The sequence below is a fragment of the Harpia harpyja genome, chromosome 5, assembly GCF_026419915.1.
Source record: "Harpia harpyja isolate bHarHar1 chromosome 5, bHarHar1 primary haplotype, whole genome shotgun sequence".
Lineage (NCBI taxonomy): Eukaryota > Metazoa > Chordata > Aves > Accipitriformes > Accipitridae > Harpia > Harpia harpyja.
Window position 1 is genome coordinate 33058706 of NC_068944.1, and position 17249 is coordinate 33075954.

Below are 17249 nucleotides of genomic sequence, written 5' to 3' on the forward strand. Positions count from 1 at the left end.
TAGTCATAAATTACTTTCATACCCTGATCACTATTCCCTGCATCTCTGGCCTCCTTTCTAATAGCAATGTACCGCTTCTTCCTCTCCAGAGGCACCTGAACAGCAAGAAATAAAGTTTGAAAATGAATTTAAGTTTTTTTTTATTTACAGTTTATTTACAATTATTTATTTACAGAACTGCCAAAAAATTATCAGACCCATTTAAGATGAACAGAAATCCCATGTTGTAAACAACTATAATTAATGCTACAGAACAACAGCTAAATTACTTATTCCTACAGCTGTTCATTACCAGAGTAAGTGTGCTAAAAAGTATATTAAAGTCACATGCACTGCAGGTGTGTTCTAAATTTCAAGTCTGGATTTCTCTCAGAAAAATCTATTTTAAAACATTAGAGGAGTACTCCATTTTTTATTCACTAAGGAATCCTTTTTCTCTCTATGTGAGAAATGACCTGGTCTACAGTGACTACACTGTTAAAGCCATACTCATTTTTTACTCAGGAACACTAAAGTCCAGAAATTCCACTCACCTCAATTTCTACAGGAAATGTATACTGACGCTTCAGGTCTATCAAATTTTCAAAAATCAGCAAGTTCTGCAAACCGAAGCATGTTTGGAAATACCAAAATTATAATGCTGCACACAATAACAATTCCTCTGAATGTATTTTATTTCTTCTTAAAGAACAACAGATCAATGTACAATATAGAAAATACAGTACATTTTCTCTTCTAGATCAACACTTTAAAGAAAATTTTGCTATTCAACTACTCAAGAATTGACAGCACAGACAATGTGCTCTGTAAAGAGGGTATCTCTTATTGAAGTATATTCCAAGCACTGGAGAACTTAAACAATAGGTTTTTTTTCTCGTATTTTAGAAAACTGATTGAGAGTGGAGGGAAAACAGGGTAAATATATCACTACTTCACCCATTCCCAAACAGATGGTAAAACCTTCATCAGCAATTCAAATTGCATGAAGGATGCAAGAAAGTCAGCTATGACTTCTTCTACTGCCTCACTGGGTAATTTGTTAATATAATTGCATATAATTCAGGTTTGATTCTTTGATTTATTGCAATCAGGTAAAGTCACTTGCATCTCATGCTCTGGAAGCCCTCTAACAGCAAGAACAGCTTCTCACCTTTTCTGATTTTTCTGTAAAAAGAAAGCCTTGATAAAATTTACTTTCAGTGAAGACACAACTGATAACAGCAATAGCACAATTATATGCTGCACAGTGATACTGTCTCCTCTTCTCCAACAGCTGACTCTCTCCTGCCATGTTTTCTGTAAATGCATCATAGCATGACCTTAAAATACAAACAGGCAAGAAAACACCATCAGAAGTCTTTTTTTTAAGAAGCACAGGAAAGGCCCCAATCAGAGACCAGTGAATCAACAGAATTTCAAGAGATCTTTATTATTACAGCAGTATCAGCATTAAACCATCACAGACTTGTTCAAGTTCTCCACAGGTGTATCATGCTAAAATGGAACGACTCAGCAATGACAAAGTCAACTTCCCCAAGTATTTACGTAGCAGTCCTTAATGTCAGGAATATGATGATAGGCCATTTTCAGATAAGATGGAGATATGTTTCAACATATGCATAAATCTCTCTCATGGCCCTTTCCCAAGAAATTATGGACAGGCATGCTAAGCTATGCTATAGATTAGCCAGAGAAAAGCAATTTAGATGCAATTTTTATAGGTCTTGTGCCCATAGCCATTTATAGATCTTCTGCAAATCATAGCAAAGAAATTCTTTGAAATCCTCACAGGACTTAGTATTGTAAAATAAAATTTAAACAAAACAAAAAAAAATGAACAGCAATTCAAGCATCTTATATTTTTTTCAGAATATTAAATAAACTAAATAATATTAAGTAGCATATATATTATTAACCTTTTGTCCCCCTCTGCAGTGGTGATTAAACCAAATTGCACCTACTGGGTGTGCTGCTGTATTATGAAATTTAAATTAAATCCATCCCATCTTCTCATCAATCGTATAAATACCTATCTTACAGCACAGAACCATACTCCTAAAACTGTAAGTATACTGAAACTGAAATTGTGAAAACACAAATTAAAGGCCAAGAATCATATTGAAAAGCAAAAATAAAAGCACAAGCTTAACAAATAGAAAAAAAATGGCAAAAACAGGAGGCAAAAGTTATCGTGACATAGGATTGTAGTCTATGCTAGAGATCATTCTATCAATGCAAATTCAATATCGTGTATTCCATTTAAAAATCAAAAGCTACATCACAGATTACATTTACCCTTGAACAAATCAATCTTCTGCTTTATATGGCATACACTTTTTAAGTATCTGCCCAAAACTTCATTAGAAATTAAAAGGAAATAAAAGAAATAATAGTCTTACTTTATTAGTGTCTTGGTAAGTTCATTTCCTTCTACACTCATGGAGCCACAGTAACCCTGGTTAATTTTTGACTCCTTGGAGTAAACATCCTCTTTTGAAAGGCGCACATACATCACTTCTAGCAGCTTGTAATACCCCATTTTCTTGGTGACTTGTGTATCAAAAGCATATTCATTGGACTGGAAACAAATAAGCAAAACCTCAGAAAGAGGTTTCCTGGATCCTTCCCTTCCCAAGTAGCTCCACAGTTACTCTAGTTTCTACTGAACAGCCTTCAGCTTACTTCTACCTTCTAAAACAGAGAAAAGAGCTGATGATAATAAGACTGACAGATTCTGAGTTCCTGTGTAATACAGTTATTAAAATTACGTTGACCTGCTCTTTATGAGGTGAGCTGTCTTAACTACAATTGGCCTAAATCATTATAATGATATTGGAGTAAAATAAGTAGCATACCAAGTAAAAGCTCAGACTCATGACACCTGTAAGCAAAACATACATACCTGTCACCATACTGGATATCATTCATCAGTTTCTTTATGAACCTCACTTTGGTGACAACATTTACAGCAACAGAAACATGTACTTAAGTCTTGGGTTTAGCTTTTTTTTAATAACTATTACTAAATTTGGACTATTTCAGCATCTTGTTTGTCCTGCTGCCTTTAAAGAGCTGCATCAGCAAAACCATGGGAGTGAAGAACTACAGCAAGAGCAGAGACCTCCACTGACAACAAAATCATTGCATGTAACTATACTCTAAATTGGAGGATAGGCTGTAAACAGAGAAAGGAAGATCTGTGCTCCTAATCCCTTGCTGAAGGATCTTTGCAATGATTAGAAGACGCATTTCCTTCTCTAGAAGTAAGGCACCTAATTTAAGAGCTTTCATTACAGAGGTTGAATATCTCTCTCCTACAACGTAATAACAGGCTACAATTTTATACAGCTTTTATATTTCAAAGTTAGAATGGGTTTTTGCTTTTGACAGAACTCCAGACCCCTTTAGATATATATAGGTAACTTTCCAACTTCAATTTTTATACACAGTAGATATGCAAACATAGATGAACTTCAAAGGAACAGTGTGTTGGGGAATAGAGAAAAGTTTCTCAGTAATAATCAAACTATGTAATTGGCACAAACTTCTGCTTCAAGATACAGAAAACTGGAAAGCAAATGGTTTCAGTTAGTGTTTCACTCAAAGTTAAGCAAAATGTACACACCAATGCCAACACCAACATTTTATTAGACCCTCCTCAATCCTAAAAAAAAAAGAGTAATTCATACCTTTGTAAACCTGGAATTAAGTGTATCCATGGCCTGTACTATAATCTTGCCAAAGAATTCTCTCAGTGCATGCACGCTGCAGTGCCACAAGAGAGTGAGGAGGGACCGATCCATAAACGCTTGACGAGTAGTATTTGAAAGAAGGTCTTCACTCTGGAACATTTTGTGAACAGTGTCCAACAGTATCACTTGTTTGTCAGTGGTGCTCCTAAACAAGATGGAAATCTCAAGATGAAAACTCTTTTACCAGACTCCATTTATGTCTCAAACTGCCGTGACATTTAAAATTTTTATTGTCTGCATTCAAACCCTCTTGGGTTATCATCCTACAAGACACACAAGATCAGGTTAAATCGCCACTTATTGTGGAGCCCTCCAAAGAATATCTCAGCTTCTTACTCTGCAACAGATGGTAAACTTGTTTGTATATCTTTGTTAGTTTAATCCAAAAGCAATCACTACTTTTCTCAGTTCCTTTTCGCTGACCAACCTAAAAAAAAAAATAAAATTTATCTGGTACACGTGAAGGATAGAGGCAAACAAGAAGGAAAAAAAGGAGGCTTCACCATTATCAGGTCCTTCTGTGGCCAATCAAGTGTTCCACTACTAGATGAACTGTTGTTCTGAATAATTTTATAAAAGCTAAAATTTAAAAAATGGGATTTGGGTGTAAGGTAAATGACTTTGTCCAGGAAACTACATGCTCCAAATAGTCACTACTTAATAGTCCGTCATGAACTGGAATGTTTGGTTTGGAAGAGACTGAAGACCTCTTCTGTGGACAGAGCATGTTTGTGTCTACAATTTACCACCCTTGAAACATTCAATTAAATAAACGTGGTGGTATATTTTCAAAAGGGTTGAACAAAGTAATTCACTGTCAGTTTTAAGTGCTATTAACTTCAGTAATCACGTGGTTATACAGGGATAGCAAATACAGGTATGACAACCAATTACTATCTTCAACTAAATTCTGCCAGAACAAGCTAATTTACAGAAGGCTTTACAAAATTTGCCCAGGTATTGGAAGTGTCACGTAGAAGTTGGTGCCACTTGTTGACACTTCAAAAATATTTTGGAAATGTGAAGACAAAAGCAAAATCTGAATTAAAAATATTATGTAAAACTTTGTGGTGTAAATCATCACTATTATAAGGACAATATAATAGAGGAAGCACATTTGCTTCAGCAAATATCAATGAGAACAAGAGCAAAATCCAATAGACTAAACTCACCTTCTAGAAATTCTTTTGAAGCTGGCTTGAAATGAGCCCTCCATGAAATGTCTATGGTCCCTACAGAGGGTTTCTGTCATCAACTGCAAAAGCATTGGACTCTGAGACAATTCTAATGCATCTAAAAACTGAAAAAGAAGTAATGCATAATATAAAGAGCCACACTGGATCAAATCAATTCAATCTAATTATGTAATTATTTTTCAATGCTGATCAGAAGCAGATGCACAGAAGGATATGTTTATTTAATGTGTATCTGTACATGAAACTTCTGGATAAAGACATAACTCAGAAACAGAAAAGTCGATTTCCTTACGTGAACTGAGTGTTCCCCTCTTTAATTCCAGATCGTGTGAAACATTGTTTCTAGGTATAGTTCACTTAGGCTTCTAATTACCTATTTGTTAAAAATACTTACCTTCTTAATGCAGTCTACATAGTTATTGTGCTTCAAGGTTCCCTTGGGAAACTCATCAGAGCTCATGGGAAAATTGAAAGCTACAAGTTGATCAAGAGCGTTCTTAAGGTCATTAAGTTTTTCTCCAGTCAAATTAGTGAAGAACGGGAGAATTATCACTGCTTGGCCCTGAAGAAAAAAAAAAAAAAAAAATAGCAGCATCACACTAAAAAATAAATTATTCTCTAACTATGAAGCAAACTGAATAGAACCACAAAATAGCAGCAGTGACTGCGCTTACTGATCCAATACCTCAGCGTACTGATAAAGATATATTACGTAGCTTCTCATCTTTCAGGTGCTAGTTCAGAAAACAGCTTTGGTCACTGCTGAGTGAGAGTTAAAATCTAATTAATTTCTCATGGCTGACATGGCTATGAGTAAGACCTCATTTTTTTTTTAAGCAAGCATCCATTCTCACACAAGTCACTGATTTAATGCACCACCTGGCAGCTAAAGCAAGATCCCAAGCTTTATTTATTTCAAATGTACACAAAGTACAAAACTCTGTCTAGCTAAAGCTAGGCTGGCAGAGCAGCAACTATGCAAAGCTGTTTCTCACGTACAAAATTTTTCACCTTCTAGTCCAAACCTTATGCTCCAGCATCTTTTACAACTTCCCCTTTCAGTATGCAGTACTCTATCTCCCTCTCCTGACCAAGCCACATATAGCAGTTAATCCATTAGCACTGGTCACATACTTGCAGAAATGGACATTAAAATCATGGCAGATATTTGTAATTTGACCTGTATGAAATGCCACTCCTTACTAAAAGCCTGATTAGTTGTCATTTCTCAAATGAACACTTTGAAGTTCTAAACAATTTGCAACCGACAGTAATTTTTTTCCTAAATATTACATGCCTTTCATGTGGGCAAGAAAAAAGAAAAACAGCACCTAAATCAAAACATGACACCTGTGATATTGCCTTCTTCCTGAAGAACAAAAAGGATGATTTACAATTTTTAGGATGTTGAACAGGAGAATAAAAACTGAAGTGGTGTCCATGTTACCATACAAACTAAGGTAAAATTTAAGCCTAATAACAGGGAATTTCATAAACAACTAGCGTTCTAATCTGGGAAGGGTGGGGAAGCTGCTGTAGTGAGCAATTTACCTTAAGATTTAAGCCTAAATTCTGATCAGTAAGTAGACTGGTATAGGTATTAAAAACAGCTGTAAATGCTTCATGATTGGTATTGAAAGAAACTGAAGAGTCTATCTGGAATGACAGAAGAAATAAAAAAATCAGGATTTTTTTTTTTTAAATAATCAGAAATCATTGTATTAATGAACAATAAAAAACCATGAGCTATAGAATTGTTTATTTCAAAAAATACACTAAATTAACAGAAAGCACATATGGAGTGATTTTGGTTTTAAAAGGACTATCAAAAAGAATTCTAAAAGCTCCTACACAGTACAAAAAAAATCATAATGTTAGATATTTTCCAGTTCAAAAAGATATTAAGCTCCCTCCCAAAGCCAGATTTCCTACTGGTCACTTCACTGCCAGCTAATACAGCAATACAGCTCACATTCTGTATCCTAACACATACCTTTAAAACAATTCAAGTTTAAAATAATTAATTATGAAAAAAGAAAAAAAATTCCCAGTAAGTGATCTTTGTGTATATTTGCAAACAGCTACTTTTACAAGTTCCTAAAAAACCCCAGTAGGGTAAGTAGATACATTGTGTTTTCAAAATAGAGAAAGAAAAAGAAGACCAAACCCCCAAAGTAACAGAAATTAAAGGTCTTTGAAATAAAGATCTTTCTGCAGTCTGTTGATATGGGTAGAACTCCTCCATTGTGACTTGCTGGATGCCAACATAACAAAGAATGTTATCAGAGGCTGTTCAGTTTCAAAGCTTACTCTCTGCACTTGTACCCATTCTCCAGAAGGAAAAGAGGCAGCTAAAACATAAGAGCAGTTTAAAAAAAAAAAAGGGATGGGGGAGGGGGGAACAGTTGGGAAGAAGAGCAAAATCTAGTAATTTCTGCCTGTCCAAGTATTTTTTGTACTTCGCAAATAAAAAAAAAAAAAAAAAAGAAATCAGATTCAGATAGCCTTAATTTTTTTTTTTCTTTTTTTTTCCCCAAACATAAAACATTAGAATGAAATAGCATTTCTTTAAAACGAGATACAATTCCCACAGAATTGCAAAGCTACCTGGATTTTATGAAGCAACACATACCTGCAGAACTTTTGCCAGCAGGGTCAAGACTGCCATTTTGCTCTCAGGAGCTGAACCTTTGGCCCACCAGCTGTCAAGTTTCTCCCAGTTTCTTAGTACAGTTGTGACCAGTTTCACTCCTTGCTGCTTGCGTACAGTACGTTCCCTAAAACTCTGATCTAACATGCCATTCAAAATGCTACCAACCTGGAAGGAAAAGCAACAGGCAGATTCTTGCATCCCAAATGAAAGCATGATGGGATCTCTTCATTGGTATGAGCAATCATAAAAAAAAAAAAAAAAGCATCACATAGCAATGCTAGATTTAAATCTCAAAAGGATACAGGAGAAGTCCCTCTGCAGGAAATTAAAAGCACACACTTTTTAAAAAAAGACTTCTATCCAATTTACTCTTGTTTCATTCAGAGTACAATGCAGCAATTCCCTCCCATACCTTTTGTATGAATATGGAGAAATAAATGATAATCCAGGATAACTAAAGATCAATACTTGAAAATTTTAGCTAGTGTGAAGCTGAGAAATAGGAGAAATAGCACATATACTAAATTATTTCCATACATTTTGAAAAGAACAATAAACCATGGCATATCAGACAGGAACTAAGTATGTTTCAATATCTTTTCTTCAAAAACTAATGGTCATTGACTTCCAAACCTGAGCTCTACATTCTGGTCTCGAATAGTTGGCAACCACCTAACAAACTGGATGAATGTTATCAATCTTGTGATTTCACCAGATTTGGATGGGTACAGTAAAATAAGCCTTACTTTTTCTTCCTGTACGTTACAAATGCATAAAACTAAAAAGAATATATATCTTCTCAAATGTAATCCATAATATATTTTAAGAAATCAGACAAAGAAGAAAAGCAGACAGCAGACAACGGAAAAGGGTTTGTTTGACCCAATTTGGCTATTTACCTTAATTAAATTAATGACATGAAGACTTTTAACACTATTGCCACATGTAGCCAGTGTAAATTAGTAGCCTATAATTTATCAGAGATACTTTTAAATGTAAATCTATTGTGGCACACTCTGCACAGGAAACACTACAAAGTCATCACAAGAACCAGCCTTTTAGAACATATATACATCTTTCTACAATCAAATTGAACAATTTCTGGTATCACAAAAAATTATGCTCCCAGTGTTTTAAAATGTTACTTGGAAGTAACACCTTTAAGCATAACGTCTTGGATTAAAAAAAAATCCAATTATTTTTAAAAGAATGACCTACTTTCCTGAACATCTTTTTAAGCAAACAGGAAAGTGGACTTTTGATCTTTCTTTTTGACCCTTCTGTTGGTCAGAAGTACTGAAAGAAGGCTTCTCAATTATAACACATTTCCTTCGTGGACCTGAAGGTGAGCTCTACATTAGTAATTAGTGTGGACCAACAAGAGAAAATCTCTTGAGCAAAACAAATAGTGCTGAGACTGAGTACATGACAACTACCCTATATTTATTTCAGGTCACGGCGGGTTGTGTGTGTGTATGTCTCTCTTTTTAATACTTTGACCTAGCTCTGCTCAAGTCTTGAGGACTAAATGCCCATTAGTGGTTGGAGTTAATTTTCTAGTTTAGTTTTATCCAAACCAAATCCAGTCCACATGCTCTGGGACCACCCTGCAATCAAAATCAAAGCACAGTAAATGGGAACAATCAGACCTGCTTTGAAAGGACATTCCTGATCTGAAGCATTATGCAAAAAAATCCTGAAATTCATAGATTTCAGTATAGGTAATAGGTAAGCAGTTTCCACTCGGTTTGACATGAGATGACATACAGCCTAAGTTATGTCAGGTTGCCAGAAATCATGAAGGTAGCACCAGTAGGCCACGACAAAAAGATAAAAAAAAATATGTCAGTGTAATGCTGTCCAAAGTGCAACTAAATGCACTTTTTCCCCACTATACACTCTGTAACAACAACAGAAAAAGTGTTACTTCTAACATTCCCATTTGACTTTGTCCTTTTAAAGAAGTAGTCCAATACCATTTGGGGATTGCTGACAGATGATTCCATAAGCTGGACTATGGTCACATCCAGGTTTTTCAGCAGTTGTTGATTGATGGTTTCTGAGAACAGGCTGTAGAAATATTGTCCATGAGAGAAATTGATCAGGTTCTCCTGGGATGTTCCTGATAGTGGCACAGGTAACACTACTGTGTTCAACAGCAGACTTACTAGCTCCTCACACTGTGAAAATTAATGTATAAATACAAAGTTATCTCAAGCACATTAAATTTCACTAATTTCGTAGAAAAGCGCATGAGTTTTTTTAAAGCTCCCATCCCAAACTGTTTTATGTTACCAGAAAGAACAAAAAGCACAAACAGAGTACCGAAATGCTTGTTATCTACAATTGTCACTCAATTAAGCCAGAGAATCATTACAGCTCCTCTGTAGGAGTATGAATAAAACAGCAACTTCTTCTACCCAAATATAAGTAGAAGTCTATTGATGATGAGTATTAAATGATGATTATTAAAACTGGAGAACCATATCCTACCTGGTCATCAATAGCAAAGGCTAGCTGCAGGAGTCTATCAGCTAATTGCTTACTGCTGACATCTAATGATGGAAGAGATATCCTTTCACCCCCAGGTGCAATGCCTTTATAAACAACTGAAAGAAGCTTAGAGCCAACTGAGAAATGAGGCCCTTCATCCTATGGAAATAAACAAACAAACAAGTGACAATTAATATAAGCTGAAAAAAATAACATAAAGGTCTTCCAATCCATCCGTATAGCTAATGAAAACACTTGAACTCCAGGTCATTTTCTTATAAAGTGATGCAAATATACCATGACAAGACACCTTTCTAACTGAGGAACAAGATTTTTAACAAGACAACCCTGTTGTGTGCAAAGTTCAGAACAAACTAACAGTAATTTGAAAATCTTCAAAAGATTCTGATCCTCCCCCAGATTTTTTTCAGGTTACACCATTACTACAGAAACAAAATGAACAGCTTAGTCAAAATGGGTGGGCCACAAAAGGTAAACCATGCAGCTCCTTGAATATCACCATCCTACAATCACAGCTCTAGCTTTTGTTTAGACATAGAGGATGGGTGCCAAGCACCCCAGAGAAATTAATTATTTTGTTACTTGTTAAATATAGCCTTGCTCACCAGTAGACAAATTTTCTCAGTCCTTGTGGCTGTTGCATAGCCTGTTTTCCTTCAATTGCCCAAAGTAAAATAGAGATTAACTACTTAGTAGAAAGAAACTTAGTAAAAAGAATTCGAGTAATATAGCCTAGATCACCACCCCCCAACTGCTCTCTATACTGTTTTCCTGCAACTCAGACGCACTATATTGCTTCCGACCAGCCAGAAGGTATTCCTTTTCTAATTTCCTTCATTGCTTTGAATGTTCTCTGTTTAAAAATTGTTGAAAAATGCCTCCTTTATAGGATAGTAAATCCTGATTTTTTGAGCTTTCAGTATTGTAAAGCTCACTAAAAGGAAGTTTTAGGTGGATTTTTGTTGCCTCCAGTCCCTGGAAATTGGAGAAAGACAGACATAATTATCAAGATCGTTCAAATCTCAGTATTGTGCTACTCAGATTTGTAGAATAAACATAAAACATTTATTTCTGATCCCATTCAACATCAGCTCTTCACTATTAATTTCATTTTACACAACTTCTTCATCTGATCTGTTCTCTGTTTTCATACTGGCCTTTTACACAGGAAAAGCTCTTTACTGTATAAAAATATTCACCGTTATTTTCTGGATAAACAGTTACCTGATTGTGAAGAACAGAATGAAGCAGGCCAGATTTCTGGAGTTGCTTGCAGGCAGAAAGGACAGCACTAAACCTAACTTGATCGAAACGTGCATCTGAATTAAACAGATCAACAGAACAAAGGTCCTCAAGGCTAATGAGGAAAGAGAAGCAATAACATTACATTGGTGAGGAGCTCCATGTACAACCATACACAACATTATTTACTTCCTGTTTTTCACGGTGAGTGGCATTTGTTCTGGATTCATGCTTACCAGAGAGCCCCTACTTACCTCTGCACTGTGATTCTTTTTTTCATGCACCGTTTGAAAGATTCCTTATAAGGAGATTTCATCAAAGCTTTCATGAGTCTCACTGAAATATCTGGGAGATTTTTCATGACTTGCACATCAGCTGTGTTAAAGCCTATGTGTGATGGATCACACACTGTCATCACCAGAAGCTCTATAAGGCTTGCATTAAGCAGTTCCTTCTCAAGCAGCTAGAAAGAATAAAAAATTAAATAAAAGGTTTATTTAAAAATTCATTTAGATTCCCCTATTTTATTCTTCATAACTTATGACTAGTCCTTCTATCTAAAATGACACCAAACACGGAACAGTAACTATTCTCATTGAGCAACATTCTCTTTCTCTATGAAATGTCTGACTTTCAATCAATCGTGCTAATACACAGAAATTAAGTATCTATGAAAATATACATAGGATATATGCTATCTCAAACTGCACGTAAGATCTTTTAAGTCCACACAGGCCTGTTTCAGTCTTGATTATACACGTGTAATCACCTTGAAATCCAGATGTACACCTCTGTGCACACTATTAGAAATTTACTGAAAACAAGAGACAGTCACAGTCTCAGAACTAAACTTGGCAGTGTAAATTTTGTAAGAGACTCATAAGTACTACACTTTATGTAGTTAAATAGAGTTTATATTGCATATACTGAATTCAAGAAAGAATTGCCACAATCTACCCTTCTGCCTTTTAAGCAGCTATCACCTCCATACATTTAAGGCCATCAGGAGTCATACAGGAAAAACTCATTGCAAGTACTCCATACAGAACCACCACCTCAGTCAACATACAGGAATCTTATAGTCAATATACAAGTGGAATATACAGGAAATATTGATTCTTCTAATCAAAACTACATCACCCACTAAAATTCAACTGTGCAATATAATTCTTTTCACTTACATGTGAAGACCATAACAGTTCGTGACACTTAGACATCAATTTCAATTAAAGCACTACTGAAGATGTTGTTCTCCATTGAACTAACCTCACAATGAAACCACAAATCTTTAACTACATATAAAATTTGTACCTTTTATCCACTACAGATTTCAGTGCATACCTTCCAGAAATCCTGCTGGCACGTTTCCAGGATCATGGTGACAAACTCCATGGTTCGGACTATAATGGTACACTTGCTGTAATTATACACATCTCTCTCTTGTGGACTGAACATGCTGCCTTTTGAACTGCAATCAAAGCATTGCTCTGCTGTGTGGATATCATGCAAAGCAATAGTTTCAAGGAAGAACTGCACAGCTTCCAAGAATGACGATCTTTCATTTACACCTAAGAAGAATCATACTAAGTTGAAATGATACAGCAGCTCTCAACTTCCAAATATATTGTGTTTGGAAGAAAACATTCAAACTGAGATAAACAGAAAGCCACCACGTCTCACACCGGTGTTTTCTGAAAGTCCTATGCCAGTTTCAAATATTAACATTCTGGGCAGTGAAGGGTAGCCTTCTACTTAATGATCATTACAAGCACTTATTAATGATGATGATTTAGGTGTGTGTAATAAAATGGATAAAAATTTTAAATCCCTAGTTTCAAATAATTTAGCCCCATGCTAACTGCACCCAACAATGACCTTGCAGTATTGTTTTAAACCAAGACGGAGATGACACTGCCAGACAGACTACCTGGAACTTGTACAAGGCTTCGTATATGAAGTAACTATACAACTGTACTACCAGTGATAAAAAGCATTTTGTTTAGACCTGCATGAATAATTAAAAGAAAAACTTTTTGAGAGATCCAATGGCTACACAAGGTATTACTATGCACCTGATCAAAATTCAAATACAAGGCTTTTGGACCTGATGCAGTTGAAGCATCAGGAACTGAAGAAAGGTAACATGTACAGGGCTTGAAGTGAAAAAGGGGAGTTCTTTCACAGCTTTCTTATAGCTCCCTCCAGACTTTAATAAAGAGCAGGTAAACAGCTTTGGAAAGATGAAAAAAAAAAAAAATACCTATCGCTCTCCTCAGCAGAGGGAAATCAGCTGTACAGAATAATTTTTGAAGATGAGATAAAGTAAGTTGCTGGTGAGTAGATGACTGAGACACAGAAATATAAAGGTATATTTCTAAGACTAACTATTAACAAAGTACTTCTTCATCAAAAAACATCCAGTACAACTGTCATTGAAACCTTTGGGAGAGTCTGTAAAATTCATCAATTCTACATTTAAAGAAAAAAGCTTTAAGTCCAAGTTAAGGAATTCATTTTGGATGGGCTTTGTGTAACAGACGTGAATAAGCCTAATGCAATAGTTAATCACTCACCCAGTATTTCATGAGGTTTGATCATTCGCAGCTCAAAGAATGTATTGTAACAGTCCAGTGCTGCTAAGAACATATCCATCCACCGCATGACAGTCTGTAAACTGAAGGGCTCCTGCATACCACGAAGAGTTGGCTGAGAAAGGATCCCAGACAGACTTTTGGCATTGCTGCCACCTCCTTCAAATTTGTTAATGAGGAAAGAAACACCTTGTTTTTTCAGAACATCAGCCAGCCAAGAAGATGGAGACTGGTTTCCTGATAGAAATAAAACCAGAAATATAAATTCGCTAGGAAAAACATTTCAAACTAGCAAGGAATTAAAGAAAAATGGACTGACATGCCCAAACGTTGTGTTTTAAACTGGATCTTCTAGCGGAGAAGGTATTGATTCTCTTCCCACAAGGAAGAGGCCAATTTGTGAGACACTTGCACTAGTTCCCAGTCAGCAGATACTGCCTTCATAGCTGGATACAATAGCAGTTCTGGGCCTGTAAGTTCTCCTTCCTGCCTGGAAGGAAGTTCACAATAAAACTCTCTTCTGTGCCCACAAACATCCCACAAGCCTTGAGGCTCTCACATTATTTGACTTCCAATGTGTGCAACTACTCAAGTTTCTATTTAACAGCACTAAGTGAACATTTACTTAAAAAAATAATTTTTCTTGTAATTAATACTTTGCACAGAAAACATAGAGGGAATACTGTGCCCAGGATTTAGAAAACAAAGACAATAGTGCATTGTGACTTAAAATACCTGGTAATAAAGGAACAAATTCATAGAAGAGCTCCATGGCTTTATGTCGGCACTCTGTCTGAGGTCGTCCACACTGCACTAAGAGCCACATGACAACATCCAGAAGACACACTGACTTAGTAGCTGGAAATCCTCTGCACAAAAATATTAGGGATTAACAGTCCTCTTGACAACTACCAAGAAGCCATAGTCTTCCAGTTGAAAAAAAAAAATCAAAATGTTCCATGAACATTATGTATGTCCTTTTATGTATCTAACCACAACCCATCTGCACTACAAGGAAGAGCTCTTCTACAAGCACGTCTTGCACTGCCTTCCCTTCTCCTCACTCTATTTTGGATCCCCAGAGCATAGTCTTTGTGGCAACAATTTAAAAAACAGAATCGGGTCTCTTCGTAACAGAGACAAAAATGGAGATTAAAGTTCAAATAAGCCTACATGGTTTTTCCCCATTCCTAATCATCCAGTCTCCTAACTTACCAAACACCACACCAGTGAGCTAACTCTCTTGACTCCACTTGCCTGTTTCTTTAGGATCGCATGATAATTCAGGTAAAAAGGGACCTCAGGAGGTCTTTGGTCCAACCTCCTGCTCAAAACAGGGTCAGCTACGCAATCAGACCAGGTAACTCAGAGCTTCATCCAGCCCGATACTGAATCCATTCTTGTTTCTTCCACCTTTTTCGCTACCTCTCTTTAACTGCTGATCATCCTATTGCAGCTTGTTCTACTTCTGGTAACACTTAACAGCAATAAGAAAGATTTCAGAGGACTTTCCTCCAAGTGCTTTGTAGCACCAGTGCTAATGTTATTATAAACACTGCTGTGAGGGAAATATGCTTTTCTTTTCTGCCTGTCCTTACCAAACTAAATCAAGCTCACCATGCTGGAATAAAGAATGACCATCATGATCCTCTAGTATCATGTCCAGCACTTCCCACCAGTAGTTCAATGGATATATCAAGCAACAGTCACAGGATGAATTTCTCATTCAGAATCCCAAGTGTTTAATGGAACTACATACGTTGTTAATTAAAATGCAGTATTAAAAAAGAAAAAAAATGGCAAACTGCTGACCGTGGTACTCGCCGTTTTCCTTCCTTGTTCAGAGAAGGTGCTTTATGCTTGATAATGCGCTTCAGGTGATTAATAGCATCACAACATTGTTGAGTGGTACCTATTAGAAAGAGAGAATTGACATCTATAAATAAATGCTAGTAACTTGGTTAAATGAATCAAGGTATTAGCACTATAGAAATGGTGCAAGAGACTTCCACACAGGATAATGTCTACCAGCTCCCCTCCTCTGTGCTTCTACAGTAAATTTTTCAAGGCCGCAGAACAAAATAATGAAAAAGCAGACAGGCCAACACGGCCTTAGCCAACCATGAGGCCTCTGCTATAAAACTGTATATTCTACTTTCTGTGATCATGCTTAGAGAAACTGTATAATTTTCCCAAGTGAGTATTTCTTCTGGGGCCACTTCTATCATACCCTGAACTGTTTCTCTGAAAGAAATAAAGCTTTGTAACATCAGTTTTTGGTTTTATGTTCTAATTACTATTAATTGATGAAAGTCAAGAGCATGAAAAAGAAAAAAAAAAAGGAGGGAGAAAAGCAGGTTTACTGAAGAATCATGAGTACTGTGAAAGAGGTCATAGATTCTTCACACAGCTACATACTGTTGTAGAGAAGAATGACAAGGCAACCAGGAAAGGGTATTACAAAATGGTGGTAATCTTCCACAGAATATATAGAAATGTCACTTTTTGGAGCACTTTGTTTGTTGTAAGAGAGTAGACTTGAAGATTCTCATCAAGCTACGTTTTTACACTGTGTAACTGCAAAACCGGGACTCAAACCAGAAGCACCACTAGCATTTCTAGTGTTACTATAAAACTGTCAATCATCGTAATGTGAAAAGGTTCTTTCTCCTGGGCCCAAAATCTTCCACTTTTATGTGCTGCAAGCAGTTGATTCAAAGAGTTCCTAACCAATAATGAAAAATAATCCTTCCTTTGTTGCAAAACTAAGCACATTCACTTCTCCTACAGTTATAGTAGTTTTTCTTTTTTAATCCAAGATTCAACAGGATGGCTTTTTTCTTCATTCTACAGTTAATTAATTATAGCTCACCTAATGATTTCTCATCTTTATGGGTTAGGGCCAGGCTTTCCAGAAATACAACCAATACTTCAAATACAAACTGCTCCACCAGAGAATTTTCTTCCCTTTAAAAATCAGGAATAAATTTAATGAGAAACATGAGTAGAAGAAGCACTAAGTGTGAAATTCTAATTAAAAAAACCAAATTAAACAAATTAAAATGCTGTAGAGACAAACTGCACAAGGTGTTTGCACAAAAAAATACATCCAAACCACTCTAAAAAATATCAATGAAATTTGCTGACACCTTTAAAAGGCATAAATAACTTCCAATAAACTTGTGATAGAAATTTAAATTTATAAGCTCCCCACCTACAGAAAGCCCAAACTACAAAATTATAATTAAAAATTAATAAGCTGAGTAACTCAATTTTACAGCTATCATATACGTTAATAGAA

At 35.9% G+C, this 17249-nt stretch overlaps 1 protein-coding gene across 3 annotated transcripts in view; it reads right to left on the minus strand.

The window, feature by feature from the left end:
- PRKDC (protein kinase, DNA-activated, catalytic subunit) overlaps window positions 1-17249 on the minus strand; it is an 86590-nt gene that overhangs the window by 43922 nt on the left and 25419 nt on the right. For all 3 annotated transcript variants that reach the window (XR_008235444.1, XM_052788702.1, XM_052788704.1), the window contains 18 exons: window positions 16821-16915; window positions 15761-15860; window positions 14684-14817; window positions 13931-14185; window positions 12699-12925; window positions 11612-11820; window positions 11340-11472; window positions 10095-10253; window positions 9578-9781; window positions 7581-7766; window positions 6500-6604; window positions 5343-5510; window positions 4925-5052; window positions 3690-3897; window positions 2400-2578; window positions 1151-1319; window positions 534-599; window positions 23-95 (listed from right to left, as the gene is read on the minus strand). Coding sequence is in view for 2 of the 3 variants with exons in the window: in XM_052788702.1 (XP_052644662.1) it covers window positions 23-95; window positions 534-599; window positions 1151-1319; window positions 2400-2578; window positions 3690-3897; window positions 4925-5052; window positions 5343-5510; window positions 6500-6604; window positions 7581-7766; window positions 9578-9781; window positions 10095-10253; window positions 11340-11472; window positions 11612-11820; window positions 12699-12925; window positions 13931-14185; window positions 14684-14817; window positions 15761-15860; window positions 16821-16915 (2798 nt within the window). In the remaining variant the exon portion in view is untranslated. The remainder of the gene's footprint in view (window positions 1-22; window positions 96-533; window positions 600-1150; window positions 1320-2399; window positions 2579-3689; window positions 3898-4924; window positions 5053-5342; window positions 5511-6499; window positions 6605-7580; window positions 7767-9577; window positions 9782-10094; window positions 10254-11339; window positions 11473-11611; window positions 11821-12698; window positions 12926-13930; window positions 14186-14683; window positions 14818-15760; window positions 15861-16820; window positions 16916-17249) is intronic.